Below are 18,907 nucleotides of genomic sequence, written 5' to 3' on the forward strand. Positions count from 1 at the left end.
GTCCCCAGGAGGGGGCGTGCAGGAGGCAGCCGGTCCATGATTCTCTCTCCTCATGGATGTTTCTCTCTCTCCCTCTCCCTTCCTCGCTGAAACCAATTGTTTTAAAATTATCAGTAAAGAGAACGTGAGCAAGGACATCACCTTCTGTCCCGAGAGGCAGTTGGCCCACACACATCCGTTCTCCGTGGTTATTGTTTTAATTCATTCATTCATTTATCTATTTTTAAAGCTTCTTAAAAATATATATTTTACTGATTTTTTTACAGAGAGGAAGGGAGAGGGATGGAGAGTTAGAAACATCGATGACAGAGGAACATCCATCAGCTGCCTCCTGCACACCCCCACCTGGGGATGTGCCCGCAACCAAGGTCCATGCCCTTGACCGGAATCGAACCCAGGACCCCTCAGTCCGCAGGCCGACGCTCTATCCACTGAGCCACACCGGTTTCGGCTTTTTCTTTTTTTTTTGGTTTTTATCTGCCACGTTTTCAGACCCAGAAAGCACTTGTGAGAACTCGTATCTGTCTGGGGACGTGGGAGGAGCAGTCAGCTCTTCCGAGCGTCAGAACGCGGTGGGAGGCATGGGAAGTGAACGGCGTCCCCATCGCGGCATCGCCGTCTAAAATGTTCGCGTGTGGGGGTCCCATGGGGCCCAGAGCTCACGTTTGCAAAGCAGTGGGACCGCCCGCTCCGGGCTCCGTACGCGCCCCCCCCCCCCCGACGGGGAAGGTGCGGGCCCTGCGTGAATCCCTGACACACCCAGACCAAGCCGCTCCGGCTCAGGGATGGTTAGTCAATGAGTGACCTTCCGCACGTCTGGTCACAGTCTCCTGTTGGGGTGTCCCCTTCACCCCAGAGGTCATCTCTGTTCGCCAGACTCCCGCCCGTGTGGGTCGGACACGTGGGGGCGTCCTCCGGGCTGCGAAGATGCTAAGTCAGGTGCAGCGTGTGTGAGGTTGTTCTCGATGGCTGTGTGTGGCTGCACATGTGTGTGCATATGTGTACGTGTGAGCATGTATGTGCAGTGTGTGCATGTGTGTAAATGTGTGCACGGTTAGCCCTAACCGGTGTGGCTCAGTGGGTTAGAGCGTCGGCCTGCGGACTGGAGGGTCCCGGGTTCGATTCCCGGTCAAGGGCATGTACCTCGGTTGCGGGCACATCCCCAGTGGGGGGTGTGCAGGAGGCAGCTGACGGATGTTTCTCTCTCATTCATGTTTCTGACTCTCTATCCCTCTCCCTTCCTCTCTGTAAAAAATATCAATAAAATATATTTTAAATAAATAAATAAAAATAGCCCTAGCTGGTTTGGCTCAGTGGATAGAGCGTCGGCCTGCGGACTGAAGGGTCCCGGGTTCGATTCCCGGTCAAGGGCATGTACCTTGGTTGCGGGCACATCCCCAGTAGGGGGTGTGCAGGAGGCGGCTGATCGATGTTTCTCTCTCATCGATGTTTCTGACTCTGTCTCCCTCTCCCTTCCTCTCTGTAAAAAATCAATAGAATATATTTTAAAAAAATATGTGCACGTGTGTGCAGCTGTGTACATGCGCGTATCTCAGTGTGTATGCTCACACGTGCATGTACAAGCTGCGTGTACACGTGTGCATGCGTGCACACATGTGCACCTGTGTATTAAACTGCTAACCCACACTGGGGATCGAGCCCGCAACCCGGGCGTGTGCCCTGGCCGGGAATCGAACCCGTGACCTCCTGGGTCCTAGGTCGACGCTCAACCCCTGAGCCAGGCCGGCCCGGCTGGGTCTCTCTTTGTAGGCGATGCTGTTTCCTCTTCTCGCCACACGCTTCCCACATGCGTGACCGCATGCCGAGTGCTCCCCGCCTGCAGCCCACGGCCGCGGGGTTCTGTGCGTGTCCCGGTCGGAGGTGACCCCCCCCCAGCCTTCCCCCCGTGACCCCACCTTCTGCCCTTGTCCCCCCCAGGCACCTCCGTCTGGAAGGCCTTCCTGTTCACGCCCAACTTCGCGCCCGAGGGCGCCAACGGCTGCTTCCCCACCCACGTGTGCTTCTGCCACGGCCACTTCGTCACCCGCCACCGCCCGCCGCTGCTCTTCGACGTGTCCCGGGACCCCCGGGAGCGGCGCCCCCTGACGCCGGCCACCGAGCCCCGCTTCTGGGAGATCCTGGGGGCCATGCAGGAGGCGGCCGAGCGCCACGCCCGCACCACGGGCCACGCGCCCAGCCAGCTGTCCGTGGGCCACATCCTGTGGAAGCCGTGGCTGCAGATGTGCTGCTCGTCGGCCCCCACCCTGTCCTGCCAGTGCCCCTGGGGGGAGCAGGACTGGGGGCGCGGCCCGTAGCCGGCCGCGCGGGGAGCCCCGGGGACACCCTGCTCGCCTCCCTCCTCGAGGCACCGCTCGGGCTGCATGACTCGCAGGCCAGGTTGCACTCTCTGGCTGATCCCCGACCCCGAACGCACCATCCAGGGCCCCGTGGTGATGCCGTGCGGGGCGGGGGGGGGGGGGGACATCCAGGCTGACAGGGCATCATCATCACAGGACACATGTTAGACGCGTGCCTCCCGTGAGCCCAGCCGGTGCACTCCTGTCCACGCACACGAGGGGGGCGACCAGGAGCGTGTCCCACGGCCGGGTGCACACGGACGCACGGACGCGGGGACGGTGCCAAAGGGAACCCATCCACCCGCAGAGAGAGTGTGTGTGTGTGAGCCACGGCACCCGGCGTCATCTCCCCCACCGTCGGGTCGGGTCGGGCGCCGTGGCCGGCACGACGCGGCCTTCGCTCCAATCGCAGGGAGAATGCAATTGGAAAGGCGTCCCGCCGGTCTTCGCCCCTGAAGGAAGGCCCGTCCGTCCGCTCGACCGAAAGTGGACGCCGGTCAGGGCCCGAGTCCCGACGGGAAGGCAGCGGCGATCAGTATTATCGAGCACACGCGAGGCAGGGTTGCACACGCGTGCATTCTGTGTGTCTCTCCCCGAGGAGGAGGAGGAGGAGAGGAGGTATTGAAAGCTCGGAGCCAGGTGGCTGTCCCAACGTCACGGTCGTCGGCAGATTCTTACCCCGAAGGCACGGCCCTCATTCCGGGAAAGGCTGCACGCCCGCCACGCGGTTGGAGGAAATATTGGAGCGTGCACCGCCCGTGTGCACTGACATGATCGCACGTGAGAATTCGCCTCCAGCATGATCGTGTCCCGTCCACGTTTCCGATCCTCGACGGCAGTGGACTTTCGGACACGTGGCGTGGAACCGTGTGCCGGAGGGCGACGCATGTACATGCATGATGCGAACGTGCGTGGCGTGTAGGTGGAGGGCGCACGGTCCGATCTGTGCGCCGTTTGGAGAAAATGAAGGATGCGTGTTGCGTGCGTCACGCGGTGAGCTTTCGGAAAGCGTGGCCTCAGCACCCCGTGGCTCGCCAACACGGTCCAGGTTGTTCAACACGCGGCCGTCCGCGTCACCGCCATTCAGGTGTTGCTGGGAACATCCTGCAAGAAAACGGAATTGTTTTGCTCGAACGGGACCTGAGCTTGCTTTCTTTTTTAAAAGAAAAAAATGATCGAATGTATTGGGGCGACCCTGGGCAATAAAATTGTGTAGGTAGAATTTCGGGGGTAGAATTGATCATCCGTCACCTGTATAGTGTGTGCTGTGTGTTCACCACGCCAAGTCACGTCTCCCTCCGTCTCCCATTTATTCCCCCTTCGCCTTTTTCTACCTCCCCCCACCCCTTCCCTCTGATAATCACCGTATTGTTGTTGTCTGTGTCTATGGATTTGTTTGTTTGTTTTTATGTTGGAAATTTACTTCCAGCCACATGCTTTATAGGCACCCACTGGTGTTCATTCTTGAGTTACATAGCCACATCCTGGTGGTTTTTGGAAGCTTTAAACGCGTGTGTGTGTGTTTTGTTTGTTTTTATTGATTTCCTAGAAGGAGGGAGAGAGAGAGAGAGAGAGAGAGAAACATTCGTGAGGAGAGAGAATCATGGATCAGCTGCCTCCTGCACGCCCCCGACTGGGGATGGAGCCCACAACCCAGGCCTGTGCCCTTGACCTCCTGGTTCATGGGTTGACGTTCAACGACTGAGCCACATCGGCCGGGCCTCAACTCCTTTTTATTTTTTTTAAATAAATATATTTTTTATTCATTTCAGAGAGGAAGGGAGAGGGAGAGACAGAAACATCCATAATGAGAGAGAATCATGAATCGGCTGCCTCCTGCACGCCCCCGACTGGGGATGGAGCCCGCAACCCGGGCATGTGCCCTTGACCGGGAGTCGAACCCGGGACCTCCTGGTTTATAGGTTGACGTTCAACCACTGAGCCACGCCGGCCGGGCTGTTTTGAACCCTTTTATTCCTAGCATTTCAGCGGTGACACACACACACACACACACACACACACACACGGGCATTTGTTCACAAGGTCAGTATTGCTGCGTGACGAGCGAAGCCGGGGCGATGAAGGATCGGAAAGAAGGCGGACCAGGGACGCCTGAAGTGGGGGTCCAGGGAGGAGGGGGAACAGAAACGGGGACCACGTCTCGCCTGCGTCGCAAGAGCGTTCCGTGTAACACGCGTGCATGCCGGTGACGGCTCCTGAATCCCTGTTGTCCTGGTAACGCACGTGGAGTTCAAATAAAGTCCCCCTTGGCCACAAAGCACACTGTGTCCCGTGCTCTCGTTTCTCCAAGCGACGCGGCTCGGCACGCGTGTGGCGTGTGTACAGCACACAAGTTCCAGCTCAAGGGATGCTGATGGAGTCTGTAAGGCAGGCGTGTCAAACTCAAAGGCTCACACGGGCCGAATACACAAGGTTTACGTGGACGTGGGCCCCAAACACGTAAATTTCCATTTTCACAGAAACGCAGGTTTGTGTCGATAGAGACGTGCTGAAGACAAAGGGCTGAAATACACGCGTCACCGTGAACCTAAAATGATAGAACAGGTTAATGAAAATTAATGTTTTTCCTTGAACGTGAACTCAGCAGACACTGAATAACGGCACACGTGAATGAGCGTCACGCAAATGAACCTGTTTTTCTCGTTCTCCGAAAGAGAGATTATTTCCTGTTGCGCACGCCACGCGAGTCAGTCCCAGACGAAGGGCGTGGCCCTCCCCTGCAGGCTTGTCACCCCCAACTGCCCTCCCCTGCAGGCCTGGTCCCTCCCAACTGCCCTCCCCTGCAGGCCTGGTGCCTCCCAACTGCCCCCCCTGCAGGCCCGGTCCCTCCCAACTGCCCTCCCCTGCAGGCCTGGTCCCCCCTAACTGCCCTCCCCTGCAGGCCTGGTCCCTCCCAACTGCCCTCCCCTGTAGGCCTGGTCCCCCCCAACAGCCCTCCCCTGCAGGCTTGTCACCCCCAACTGCCCTCCCCTGCAGGCCTGGTCTCCCCTAACTGCCCTCCCCTGCAGGCCTGGTCCCTCCCAACTGCCCTCCCCTGCAGGCCTGGTCCCCCCCAACTGCCCTCCCCTGCAGGCCTGGTCCCCCCCAACTGCCCTCCCCTGCAGGCCTGGTCCCTCCCAACTGCCCTCCCCTGCAGGCCTGGTCCCTCCCAACTGCCCTCCCCTGCAGGCTTGTCACCCCCAACTGCCCTCCCCTGCAGGCCTGGTCCCTCCCAACTGCCCTCCCCTGCAGGCCTGGTCTCCCCTAACTGCCCTCCCCTGCAGGTCTGGTCCCTCCCAACTGCCCTCCCCTGCAGGCCTGGTCCCCCCCAACTGCCTTCCCCTGCAGGCCTGGTCCCTCCCAACTGCCCTCCCCTGCAGGCTTGTCACCCCCAACTGCCCTCCCCTGCAGGCCTGGTCTCCCCTAACTGCCCTCCCCTGCAGGTCTGGTCCCTCCCAACTGCCCTCCCCTGCAGGACTGGTCCCCCCCAACTGCCCTCCCCTGCAGGACTGGTCCCCCCCAACTGCCCTCCCCTGCAGGCCTGGTCCCTCCCAACTGCCCTCCCCTGCAGGACTGGTCCCCCCCAACTGCCCTCCCCTGCAGGCCCGGTCCCTCCCAACTGCCCTCCCCTGCAGGCTTGTCACCCCCAACTGCCCTCCCCTGCAGGCCTGGTCTCCCCTAACTGCCCTCCCCTGCAGGTCTGGTCCCTCCCAACTGCCCTCCCCTGCAGGCTCAGTGGTTGAGCATCAACCTACGAACCAGGAGGTCAGGGTTCGATTCCCGGTCAAGGGCACATGCCCGAGTTGTGGGCTCCATCCCCAGTGGGGGCGTGCAGGAGGCAGCTGATCCACGATTCTCATCATCGATGTTTCTCTCTCTGTCCTTCTCCCTTCCTCTCTGAAATCAATAAAAATATATTTAAAAAATAGAATAAGTGGTGCCACATCCTTCGTGTGTGACAGTCCCGGTTAATGTAGGAGATGCTTGCTTCTTGTGCCTTTAAGAGTCGGGGTTCAAAATATGAACGCCAGGCCTGGGCCACCGGTTCAACCCGGAGGGACCCTCTGCAGCAGGTTCTGAAAGTCAGGGACGGGCGTGCGCGGCATTTCGATCACACGCGGGAGATGCTCGGGGTCAGTGACCGCTGAGAGAAAGAGGTCTCGGACCGGCCCCCCGTTAGCGATGGAGTCAGGGGGCCCTGCCCTCACGGTAACGTCTAGAGAACGGATGAAGTGTCTGCAGCGTGGAGGGGAGGCGGGGTGTCTCCGGGGGCCGTGCTGATGGGAAGGGCTGGGACCCATATGGGGTGATCTTCGCTGACTCTCATGCATCCCGGGCCGATGCCGAGTGCTATAGGCCAGTGGTCGGCAAACTCATGAGCCCACGGAGCCAAACATCCACAGGACAACGACGGACATCTCTTTGGAGAGCCACATTGTTTAAACGTAAACGTCTTCAAACGCCACGTCTTCCACATAGACGCGCCCAGGCCGTGGTGTTTTGTGGAAGAGCCACACTCCGGGGGCCAGAGAGCCGCCTGTGGCTCGCGGGCCGCGGTTTGCCGGACCACGGCTCTAGGGGGCGTGTCTGGGTAGTTGTCACGGCTACATACAGAAATCAGGGCCCAAGCAGGCTGCTGAGGGCTCAGGTTTAAGCATTAATCACTCGATTTGAAAAAAAGGTAAATGCGTAGATTTTTAAATATATATATAGGTTTTTATTTATTTGAGAGAGAAAGGGAGAGGGAGAAAGAGAAACATCCACGAGGAGAGAGAATCATGGATATCGGCTGCCTCCCGCACGCCCCCTACTGGGGATGGAGCCCGCAATCCAGGCATGTGCCCTTGGATGGAATCGAACCCGGAACCCTTCAGACCCCAGACCGACGACGCTCTAACCACTGAGCCACACCGGCCAGGGCTGTAGGTCGACATGTTTTTGCAATATAGTTAAAGGATAAGATTAGCCGAAACCGGTTTGGCTCAGTGGATAGAGCGTCGGCCTGCGGACTCAAGGGTCCCAGGTTCGATTCCGGTCAAGGGCATGTACCTTGGTTGCGGGCGCATCCCCAGTGGGGGGTGTGCAGGAGGCAGCTGATCGATGTTTCTAACTCTCTGTCCCTCTCTCTTCCTCTCTGTAAAAAATCAACAAAATATATTTTTTTTTAAAAAAAGGGACAAGATTATACAGTAAGAAAATACCACATGATCTCACCCATTTGTGGATAATAAAGAACATTATAAACTGATGAACAAAAAGATAGATTCAGAGGCAGTAAAGCATCCAACAGACTGTCAGATGACAGCGGGGAGGTTAGGGAGAGGTGGGGGAGATAACAGATCCACCGAACGGCCGAAACCGGTGTGGCTCAGTGGATAGAGCGTCGGCCTGCGGACTCAAGGGTCCCGGGTCCGATTCCGGTCGAGGGCGTGTACCTTGGTTGCGGGCGCATCCCCAGTGGGGGGTGTGCAGGAGGCAGCTGATCGATGTTTCTCTCTCATCATTGCTGTTTCTATCTCTCTATCCCTGTCCCTTCCTCTCTGTAAAAAATCAATAAAATATATAAAATAAAAAAAAATTAAAAAAGAGAGATCAACCGAAGGACTTGTATGCATGCATATGAGCATCACCAATGGACGCAGAACTCTGGGGGGTGAGGGCATGGATGGGAGTGGGGTGGTGAGGGACAATGGTAAGATCCTTATAAAACATATAAAACCTTCATGAAAATGAACAAAATTAAAAAAAAAAAAGATTATACAGTAGGAACAAGGATGCTCATCGCATCCTGCTATTACGACTCTGAACCCAGTCAAGCTATTTTCTGACCTTTTATCATTTGAATTACGTTTGCCCTTTACCCCACCCCCCCTCCGCCCCCACGCCATTAATGGTTAGTGCATCCCGGTGGTAAAAATTATATCCGGTGGCAAAGATTATCGTGTGACGGGAATCGTTAAATCCCTATTGCATAGAGTTTCCATCACAGCCAGGCAGCGTTAACTATTTCCTAGGTCTAGCCCTGGCTGGTGTGGCTCAGTGGGTAGAGCGTCGGCCTGCAGACTGAAGGGTCCCGGGTTCGATTCCGGTCAAGGGCACATGCCCGGGTTGTGGGCTCCATCCCCAGTAGGGGGTGTGCAGGAGGCGGCCGATCCATGATTCTCTCATCATGGATGTTTCTCTCTCTCCCTCTTCCTTCCTCTCTGAAATCAATAAAAAATATATATTTTTAAAAAAGATTTCCTAGGTCTAAAAATGCTTCTTTCACCCAGCCAGTGTGGCTCAGTGGTTGAGCATCAACCTATGAACCAGGAGGTCAGGGTTCGATTCCCGGTCAAGGGCACAGGCCCGGGTTGCGGGCTCCATCCCCAGTGAGGGGCGTGCAGGAGGCGGCCGATCCATGATTCTCTCTCCTCATTGATGTTTCTCTCTCTCTCTTCCTCTCTGAAATCAATAAATAAGTACATTTTTTAATTTCTATTTTTTAATATATGTTTATTGATTTCAGAGAGGAAGGGAGAGAGATAGAAACATCCATGAGGAGAGAGAATCACGGACCAGCTGCCTCCTGCACGCCCCCTACTGGGGATCGAGCCCACAACCCGGGCCTGTGCCCTTGACCGGGAATCGAACCCGGGACCCTTCAGTCCGCAGGCCGACGCTCTATCCACTGAGCCACACTGGCCAGGGCCATAAATATATATACTTTTAAATTAAAGAGGTTGGGGATCCCATAACCCAGTGGTCGGCAAACTCATTCGTCCACAGAGCCAAACGTCAACAGGACAACGACGGACATTCCTTTGGAGAGCCACATTTTTTAAGCTTAAACGTCTTCGAACGCCACGTCTTCAACACAGACTCGCCCAGGCCGTGGTGTTTTGTGGAAGAGCCACCCTCCAGGGGCCGGAGAGCCGCACGTGACTCGCAAGCCCGTTCAGTCTGCAGGCCGAGGCTCTATCCACTGAGCCACACCGGCCAGGGCTCATCGGGCTTTAAAAATACATCCTTCTCTGCAGCAAGGAACGGGAGACATCGCTCCTGACGATGCAGAGGTTCGTGCCGGGGACGTGACAGATGAGACGGATGGTCCGGCGCTGGCCCTGGCCGCGTGCGGCGTCCCTGACGGATGGCTCGCCGCCCTCGTCTGAGAGTCCCGGGCACGGACAGACCGTTAGCTGCAGGCCAGGCCGCCACTGGAACGTGCACTCCGCGAAGGCCACAGGCAGCGAGCGTCTCGCCGTCCGTTTTTGAAGCGATCCGTGAGAGCATGGAATTCGGCGGTCCTCTCTGCAGGCGGGGCGTCCTTGGCTCATTTTCTGCGTGTCCTTTCTTCGGTATGACCACAGAGCCCGGCAGGCGTGGCTCAGGGGTGGAGCATCGACCTATGAGCCAGGAGGTCACGGGTTCGATCCCTGGTTGGGGGCGTGCAGGAGGCAGCCGATCCATGATTCCCTCCCAACATGGATGTTTCTATTTCTCTCTCCCTTCCTCTCTGAAATCAATAAAAGTATATTTAGCCGGGCCAGTGTGGCTCAGTGGTTGAGTGTCAACTTAAGAACCAGGAGGTCACGGGTTCGATTCCTGATCGGGAATCGTGCTCATGCCCGGGTTGCGTGCTCCATCCCCAGTAGGGGGTGTGCAGGAGGCAGCCGGTCCATGATTCCCTCCCATCATGGATTCTTCTATCTCTCTCTTCCTTCCTCTCTGAAATCAATAAAAGCATATTTAGCCGGGCCAGTGTGGCTCAGTGGTTGAGTGTCAACTTAAGAACCAGGAGGTCAGGGTTCGATTCCTGATCGGGGCACACGCCCGGGTTGCGGGCTCGATCCCCAGTAGGGGGCGTGCAGGAGGCAGCCGGTCCATGATTCCCTCTCATCATTGATTCTTCTATCTCTCTCTTCCTTCCTCTCTGAAATCAATAAAGTATATTTAGCCGGGCCAGTGTGGCTCAGTGGTTGAGTGTCAACCTATGAACCAGGAGGTCACGAGTTCGATCCCTGGTTGGGGGCGTGCAGGAGGCAGCTGATAGATGATTCTCTCTCATCGTTGATGTTTCTATCTCTCTCTCTTCCTTCCTCTCTGAAATCAATTAAAGTACATTTAGCCCGGCCAGTGTGGCTCAGTGGTTGAGCGTCAACCTATGAACCAGGAGGTCAGGGTTCGATCCCTGGTTGGGGGCGTGCAGGAGGCAGCTGATCGATGATTCTCTCTCATCATGGATGTTTCTCTCTCTCCCTCTCCCTTCCTCTCTGAAATCAAATCAAATAAAAATAAAAGTGAAAGGAGCCCTGGCCGGTGTGGCTCAGTGAATAGAGCGTCAGCCTGCGGACTGAAGGGACCCGGGTTCGATTCCCGGTCAAGGGCGCGTGCCCAGGTTGTGGGCTCCATCCCCAGTAGCAGCGCCGTGCAGGAGGCAGCCGGTCCATGATTCTCTCTCGACATTAATGTTTCTCTTTCTCTCCCCGTCTCTCTTCCTCTCTGAAATCCATAAAAATGTATTTTTGAAAAAAAATAAAATAAAAGGAAATGATGCCAGCACCTCTGAACGTGGCCGAGCGAGAGGACCTGCACCATTTTTCTCTTCCCCGTAAAGAGTCCGATCTTTGGCCGGGACACGGGGTGAGAAATGACGTGCGTGGGTGTCAGGACATTAACCACAGGCTGCGGGCCATCCGGGGAGCGTTTATCCGAGGGAGACGGTTGCCTCGCGGGAAGACCAATGCGCTCGGGCGGATTTCGGACTCGCGAGCGCAGTCCCTCATCCCCCCAACCCGTTGGAAGCCTGGGAACCGCACAGTATTTGTCTGCTTTTGACCTCACACTCGGAGCTTGCCTCGAGCAAACAGCCCTTTCCCGGAGAGAATGCAGACGTGGAGCGTCTGCAACAGCATCTGCCACAGCTGAGATCTGGAAACAGCGCCCACCAGTGGACCAGCGGGTGGGAAAGCGGTGGGCCACGTACGCCGTGGAATACTACGCAGCCCTGAAAAAGGAGGGACTCGCACCCTAGGAGGCAGCATGGGGGGACGTGGAGAGAGTGACGCTGAGTGAAATGAGCCGGTCGGAGGAAGACACGTATCCCAGGAGCTCACTCACGTGTGGAATGTAATGAGCAAGATAAACGGATGAACGGAGCGGATCCAGAGACGTGGCAGCGTGGGACAGGGTGAGGAATCTCGGAGGGCAGGCGGGGGAGGGTGGGTGGATGGGAAGTCGACAACCAAGGACCTTGTATACGTGTGTGCATGGTCCGTGGACGCAGACAATGGGGTGGTGAGCGCCTGAAATGTGGGGGGTGGGGGGCTGGGGTGGGCTGGAGGGAATTAATGGGGGGGAAATGGGACACATGTAATACTATTAACCTTTTGCACTCGGATGTCGAGTGTGACTCGACACGGTTAGCATTAAAATAAAGGAATTGAGAAAAAAGCCAGCGAGTGCAAAGGGTTAACAATAAAGAATTATTATTATTATTATTATTAGACATACTAGAGGCCCAATGCACGAAGATTCGTGCAAGAATGGGCCTTCCTTCCCCTGGCTGCCGGCACCGCCTTCGCTCCAGCCGGAGCCGCCTTTCCGCCTTCCCACGCTGCCCAGAGGCGCCTGCGTATGCAAATGAGCCCGCCATCTTTGTCGGGTTGATTTGCATACTCACTCCTGATTGGCTGGTGGGCGTCGCGAAGGTACGGCCAATTTGCATCTTACTCTTTTTATTAGTGTAGATTTTTATTGATTTCAGAGAGGAAGGGAGAGGGAGAGAGAGAGAGAGAGATACACCAATTGCCTGTGATCCCCTTAATAGGAAATTTCCAGAATACACAGACGCATCGAGACAGAACAGTGGTGGCTGGGGTGCCCATGGACTCCATGCGTGTGTCCCCCCAAAATGTCTATCTTTGGAATCCTAACTGCAGTGTGAGGGCGTTAGGGGGCGGGGTCTTTGGGAGGTGAGAGGTCATGAGGATGGAGCCCCCATCCTGGGATCTGTGCCCCCATGGCAGGGACCCCGATCGTAAACCCGGTCCGTCGGCGTTCATTTCGTGTCTGGCTCATGCACCCCCATCGTCTGAATTCTGAGGTGCCACTTGCCCGCGGCTCAACGTTATGTCTGTCCCCTTGAGTTCAAATTGAGAATATACCAGCCCCCTCCACGCACGCTGGCTACCTGCTGTGACCCCTACCCACCCACCCTACACCCCTACGTGAGTCTTTTTTCCCGAACCCACTTACTCCTCCTCCCTGCGGTCCGATAACTTCTGCAAAGCATTTATTTATTTACCGGAGGCCCGGTGCATGGATTCGTGCACCGGTGGGGTCTCTCGGCCTGGTCTGCAGGGATCAGGCCAAAACCGGCTCTCTGGCATCCCCCGAGGGGTCCCGGATTGCGAGAGGGCGCAGGCCAGGCTGAGGGACCCCACCGGTGCACAATCGGGGCCGGGGAGGGACCGTGGGAAGGCTCCAGGGCATGTCCAGCCCGACTCGCCGAGTCCCGATCAGCTGGACCCCAGCAGCAAGCTAACCTACTGGTCGGAGCGTCTGCCCGCTGGTGGTCAGTGCACGTCATAGCGACTGGTCGAACGGTCGAACAAACAGTCGGACACTTGGCGTATTAGGCTTTTATACGTAGAGGATAGTATCCTATCTAATAAAGAGGGAATATGCTAATTGACCGTCACTCCATCACAAAGATGGCGGCACCCACAGCTGAGGTCCAGTTCCCATAGGGAGTCTTAACCAGCAATCAGCAGGGACCTGACGCTATGCCCTCCCCCGCCCCCGTGGGGCTTGACAAGGGTGGGACCTGCCGGGTCTGGATCTAGCCCAATGGGGAAGGGGGGCGGCCAGGTCTGGGTCTCATGTGATTTTGAGGCGCATGTGGGTGGGCGGGGATTTGACTCTGGGTCCCGTGGTGCGCCCCAGACTCTGACAGGATGAAGGTTTTCATATGCATTTTACTAATTTTCTTTCATCTCTGACACTTTTATATAGAGAAAGGGCAAATAGCAATATTAAAATATTTTCTCTAATTAATCCCCTTTTAATGTGCACGAATTTCGTGCACCGGGCCACTAGTTTTTAAAAAAAACCGGCCGATTATTGATTTCAAGGAGGAAGGGAGAGGGAGAGAAAGATGGAAACACCCATGGTGAGAGAGAATCATGGACAGGCTGCCTCCTGCACGCCCCACATTGGGAATAAAGCCCACAACCCGGGCATGTGGCCTGATGGGAAATCAAACTGTGTCCTCCTGGTTCATAGCTCAACACTCATCCACCGCGCCACGCCAGCCGGACAACGACATTTTTTTAGAGTACCATCTCTTACTTTTTTTCAGCCTGCTTTGAAATAAACAAATCATCCCATGGAATAGTCTATCATAGAAGAGTCCAAGTTTTCTCTGGCTCTCAACCCATCAAGTGATATATTGGTGTGCTTGGAAAGTTAGATTTTTTTTAGCACTAAAAAAAAAAATAAAAATAAAATGGCAAACGTAGCTGGCTCTAGGAATAAAACTGCGGCAGCCACGGAGGGAAACGTGATATATATATATTTATTTCTTTTTGCAGATAACAGCCTTAAAATAGCTTTAACTCAGCTATTGGGAGGTAATAATAGGAATACGGTCTTGACCTGATTAAAATCATCCCAAATGATATATAACATTCATTCAACTTTTGGTTATCCAAGACATCGCATGCTTGGGGCTTGTCCATGATAGTTAAACTTTAGTCGTAAAATGAAAACCCGAAAACAGGGGGAAACAATGGTACGTGTATAGTCTACGCTCTCGGTCCAGTCGATTGGCTAGTTCAGTGGTCGGCAAACTCATGAGTCCACAGAGCCAAATAGCAACAGGACAACGATGGAAATTTATTTTGTGAGCCAGATTTTTTAAACGTAAACCTCTTCGAACGCCACGTCTTCAACACAGACGCGCCCAGGCCGTGGTGTTTTGTGGAGGAGCCACCCTCCAGGGGCCAGAGAGCTGCCTGTGGCTCGCGCGCCGCGGTTTGCCGACCACGGGGTTAGTTTTTCCCCTATTATTGTCTGAGCTGTTTTTTTGCATTTTGGGGATAAAAGGTATGAAATGGTTTTTCTAAGGCTCGGCGTTCTGAAGAAGGTGTGGTTTCCCACGTGCAACCTAGAATCACTCTGAGCCAATCCTATAGAATAAAAGCCTCATAGGCTAAGTGTCCGGTCGTCCGGTCGGACGTTCAGCCAATCAAAGCGTCATATGCTAATGATATGCTCAGGCCGCTCAACCGCTCGCTATGACGTGCACTGACCACCAGGGGGCAGACGCTCCGACCGGTAGGTGAGCTTGCTGCTGGGGTTCGGCCGATGGGGACTGAGCGAGACGGGCCGGACACGCCCTGGAGCCCTCCCGCGGTCCCTCCCCGGCTGGCCAACCTCCCGCGTCCCTCCCCGGCCCCGATCGTGCACCGGTGGGGTCCCTCGGCCTGGCCTGCGCCCTCTCGCCATCCGGGACCCCTCGGGGGATGGAGGAGAGCCGGTTTCAGCCCGATCCCGCAGGCCAGGCCGAGGGACCCCACTGGTGCACGAATTTGTGCACCGGGCCTCTAATATTGTAAATAACTGTGTCTGTGCTGGGTTGGGTTCTGAAAATACCAGGGAGAACACTTTGTGAAGTGTGTGATGGTCCCCTCTCTCTCTCTCTCTCTCTTTGTTTTTTAATCCTCACCCGAGGATATTTTTCCAATGATTTTTAGAGAGAGCGGAAGAGAGAGGGAAAGACAGAGGGAAACATCGATGTGAGAGAAACCCAGCACCGATGGTGTTGCCTCCTGCACGCGCCCCCCGACCAGGTTCCCGGGCCGGGGAGGAGCCTGCAACCGAGGTCCAGTGCCCTTGACGGGAATCGAACCCGGGACCCTTGGGTCTGCAGGCCGACGCTCCACCCACTGAGCCACACCATCCAGGGCCTCTTTTTTCTCCTTTTCTCCTCGGTCCTGCCTGTCACTGCTTCCTCTTAGAGACGGCTCCGGACTCCTCCCGCCAGCTCCCTCGTCCCTCTGCGTGAAGTTGCCGTCCATCCGTCCGTCCGTCCGCGTTATAAATTCCTCGCTGGGCGCTGTGAGCCCACCCCGAACAGAATTCATTAACCTCCCCGAGGAGGGAGGGGAATGCACACAGCTCTCTTGTCTCTCGGCCCTTCCTTTGATTTCTATTGAGTTCCGTGGCGCCCACTTTATTTTTTATTTATGTATTTTTGGAATATATTTTATTGATTTTTTTTTTTTTTTTTTTTTTTTACAGAGAGGAAGGGAGAGGGAGAGCGAGTCAGAAACATCGATGGGAGAGACACATCCATCAGCTGCCTCCTGCACGCCCCCCACCTGGGGATGTGCCCGCAAGCAAGGTCCATGCCCTTGACCGGGATTCGAACCCGGGACCCTTCCGTCCGCAGGCCGACGCTCTGCCCACTGAGCCACCCGGTGAGGGCTGTTGCTGTCTTTTGAACTCGGACACTTTCGTCGGTTCCAAGTGCCGCTCCGTCGGGGTGGGGTCTCGTCATCTCCGACGTGGAGGTTATTTAGGATTCACCATCGCTCCTACGGCTTCTTTATTTTTTTTTTCTTTCACAATTTTATTTATTTATTTTTACAACATACAAAATAAATCTATTTCCGGATACACAGTAATTAGCCATTTGCATGCAATAAACATTAATGTTTCAAGAAAAACGATTTTAAGTATAATAATAGTACATGCAATAAACATTACTGTTTCAAGAAAAACTACTTAAATATAATACTACATGCAATAAACATTAATATTTCAAGAAAAATGATTTTTTAAATATAAATATGTTACATGTAACAAACGTTAATTATTCAAGAAAAACGATTTTAAGTATAATATTACATGCAATAAACATTAATATTTCAAGAAAAACGATTTTAAACAAAATGATATTACATGCAATAAACATTAATATTTCAAGAAAAACGATTTTCATTAAAATGATATTACATGCAATAAACATTAATATTTCAAGAAAAATTATTTTAAATATAGTAATATTACATGTCATAAACATTAGTATTTTAAGAAAAACTATTTAAATATAATATTACATGCAATAAACATTAATATCTCAAGAAAAACGATTTTAAATATAAATATATTACATGTAACAAACTAATTTTTCAAGAAAAACGATTTGATTTTAAACAAGCAATAAACATTAATATTTCAAGGAAAACGATTATAAATAAAATGATATTACATGCAATAAACATTAATATTTTAAGAAAAATTATTTTAAATACAGTAATATTACATGTAATAAACATTAATATTTCAAGAAAAACGATTTTAAATATAAATATATTACATGTAACAAACATTAATATTTCAAGAAAAACGATTTGATTTTAAACAAGCAATAAACATTAATATTTCAAGAAAAACAATTTTAAATAAAATGATATTACATGCAATAAACATTAATATTTCAAGAAAAATTATTTTAAATAGAGTAATATTACATGTAATAAACATTAATTTTTCAAATAAAACGATTTTAAGTATAATATTACATGCAATAAGCATTAATATTTCAAGAAAAAATACTTTAAATATAATAATACTACATGTAATAAACATTAATATTTCAAGAAAAACGATTTTAAATATACTAATATTACATGTAATAACAATATTTCAAGAAAAATGATTTTAAATATAATAATATTACATTCACTAAACACTCATATGTCAAGAAAAACGATTTTAAATATAAAACATGCAATAAACATTAATATTTCAAGAAATATTTTAAATATAATAGTATTACCCAAAACTGCACTAACAGAGTATAATACCCCAAAACTGGTAGGAAATGTTAAAAATCTGCCAATAGCATTTCTACCTCTATGATAGTCTGAAATGTTTTTTTTCTCTGGCTCTATTTTTGGTCATCAGTTTACATTGTTCATTCGATTCCACGTAGGAGTGAGATCCTGGGATATTTCTCTTTCTCCGACCGGCTTATTTCGCTCAGCATCATGCTCTCCAGGTCCCTCCGTGCTGTTGCGAATGGTGAGAGTTCCTCCTTTTTCAGGGCTGCGTAGTATTCCACGGTGTAGATGTACCACCGTTTTCTAATCCGCTCGTCTGCTGATGGGCACCTGGGCTGTTTCCAGATCTGAGCTATTGTAAATTGTGCTGCCATGGACATGGGGGTGCATACGTCCTTTCTGAGGGGTGTTTCTGATTTCTTGGGGTATATTCCTAGAAGTGGGGTCACTGGGTCCAATGGGAGTTTCAAGAACAACAGCAAAAAAGTATAGTCCCTGGGTGGTGTGGCTCAGTGGATAGAGCCTCGGCCTGCGGACGGAAGGGTCCCGGGTTCGATTCCCGGCCAAGGGCATGTACCTTGGTTGCGGGCACATCCCCAGGTGGGGGGTGTGCAGGAGGCAGGTGATCGGTGTTTCTCTCTCATCGATGTTTCTACCTCTCTCTCCCTCTCCCTTCCTCTCTGTAAAAAATCAATAAAATAAATAAAAACGTGGCGATCACGGCTGATGGCCTCGGACAAGCTGCCCGGTTTTTTTCCCGTTGACACGCGCTTTCCCTGATTGAAATTAATTGGCATAAATACGTGTCAAACCGTCAGACGCGGCCGCCTGATTTTAATGGAATGATTGAGCTCCTTTTCATGCTAATGAGCTCAGCTGTGTCTTGTTATTTTTTTGTTTGTTTGTTTTTTTCTTCCTATGCATTCGGCCTTCAACGTGCCTTTTAAGGACAAGATGGTTTTCTGTCCCGGGTTCTGGCAACGTCTCAGACGTGGGGAAAGGAAGGGAGATGTGGAACCCATAGGCTAAGAGCTGGTCTGTTGAATCACATCGCAAAAACAGTAGCCAACCGATACGTATCTATCAACAAGTGAATCTTAAAAATCAAACGAAAAGCCCTGACCGGTGTGGCTCAGTGGGTAGAGCGTCGACCTGCGGACGGAGGGGTCCCGGGTTCGATTCCGGTCAAGGGCATGTACCTTGGTGGCAGGCACATCCCCAGTCGGGGGCGTGCAGGAGGCAGCTGATGGATGTTTCTCTCTCATCGATGTTTCTAGCTCTCTCTCCCTCTCCCTTCCTCTCTGTAAAAAATCAATACAATATATTTTTTAAAAATAAAAATAAAATGAATAAAAAAATCGGATGAGCAGAATAAACTGGTGAACGGAATGGAATCAGGGGCTTGGAAATGGAGCGGAATGACCATTCTCGGCGGGGAAGGGGGTGCAGGGAGAGATGGACAAAGATCTCATATGCATGTATGTAGTAGCCATGGACGTGGAAGGTGGGGTGGCAGGGGCCTGGGGTGGGTGGGAACCGGGTGGAGGGGAGCTACGGGGGGGGGGGGGGGAAAGTAGGGACATCTGTAATAATCTGAGCAATAAAGATTAAAAACGAAAAAAAACACAAAAAAACAGTAGCCAAGAGGAGAGACCAGCCCATTTCTTCCCGGCGACGGGCGGCACGTGGCTGTTGCGTGTGGTCATCATTCCACGGATG

General features: G+C 52.7%; 1 protein-coding gene across 4 annotated transcripts in view; it reads left to right on the forward strand.

Annotated features, from left to right (window-relative positions):
• STS (steroid sulfatase) overlaps positions 1-4,635 on the forward strand; it is a 75,835-nt gene extending 71,200 nt beyond the window's left edge. For all 4 annotated transcript variants that reach the window (XM_079766075.1, XM_079766072.1, XM_079766073.1 and 1 more), the window contains exon 10: positions 1,939-4,635. In XM_079766075.1, coding sequence (XP_079622201.1) covers positions 1,939-2,315 — 377 coding nt within the window. In that variant the 3' untranslated portion in view covers positions 2,316-4,635. The remainder of the gene's footprint in view (positions 1-1,938) is intronic.
• The last annotated feature ends 14,272 nt before the right edge of the window (positions 4,636-18,907 follow it).

This window comes from Cnephaeus nilssonii (genome assembly GCF_951640355.1).
Source record: "Cnephaeus nilssonii genome assembly, chromosome: Y".
Classification (NCBI taxonomy): domain Eukaryota; kingdom Metazoa; phylum Chordata; class Mammalia; order Chiroptera; family Vespertilionidae; genus Cnephaeus; species Cnephaeus nilssonii.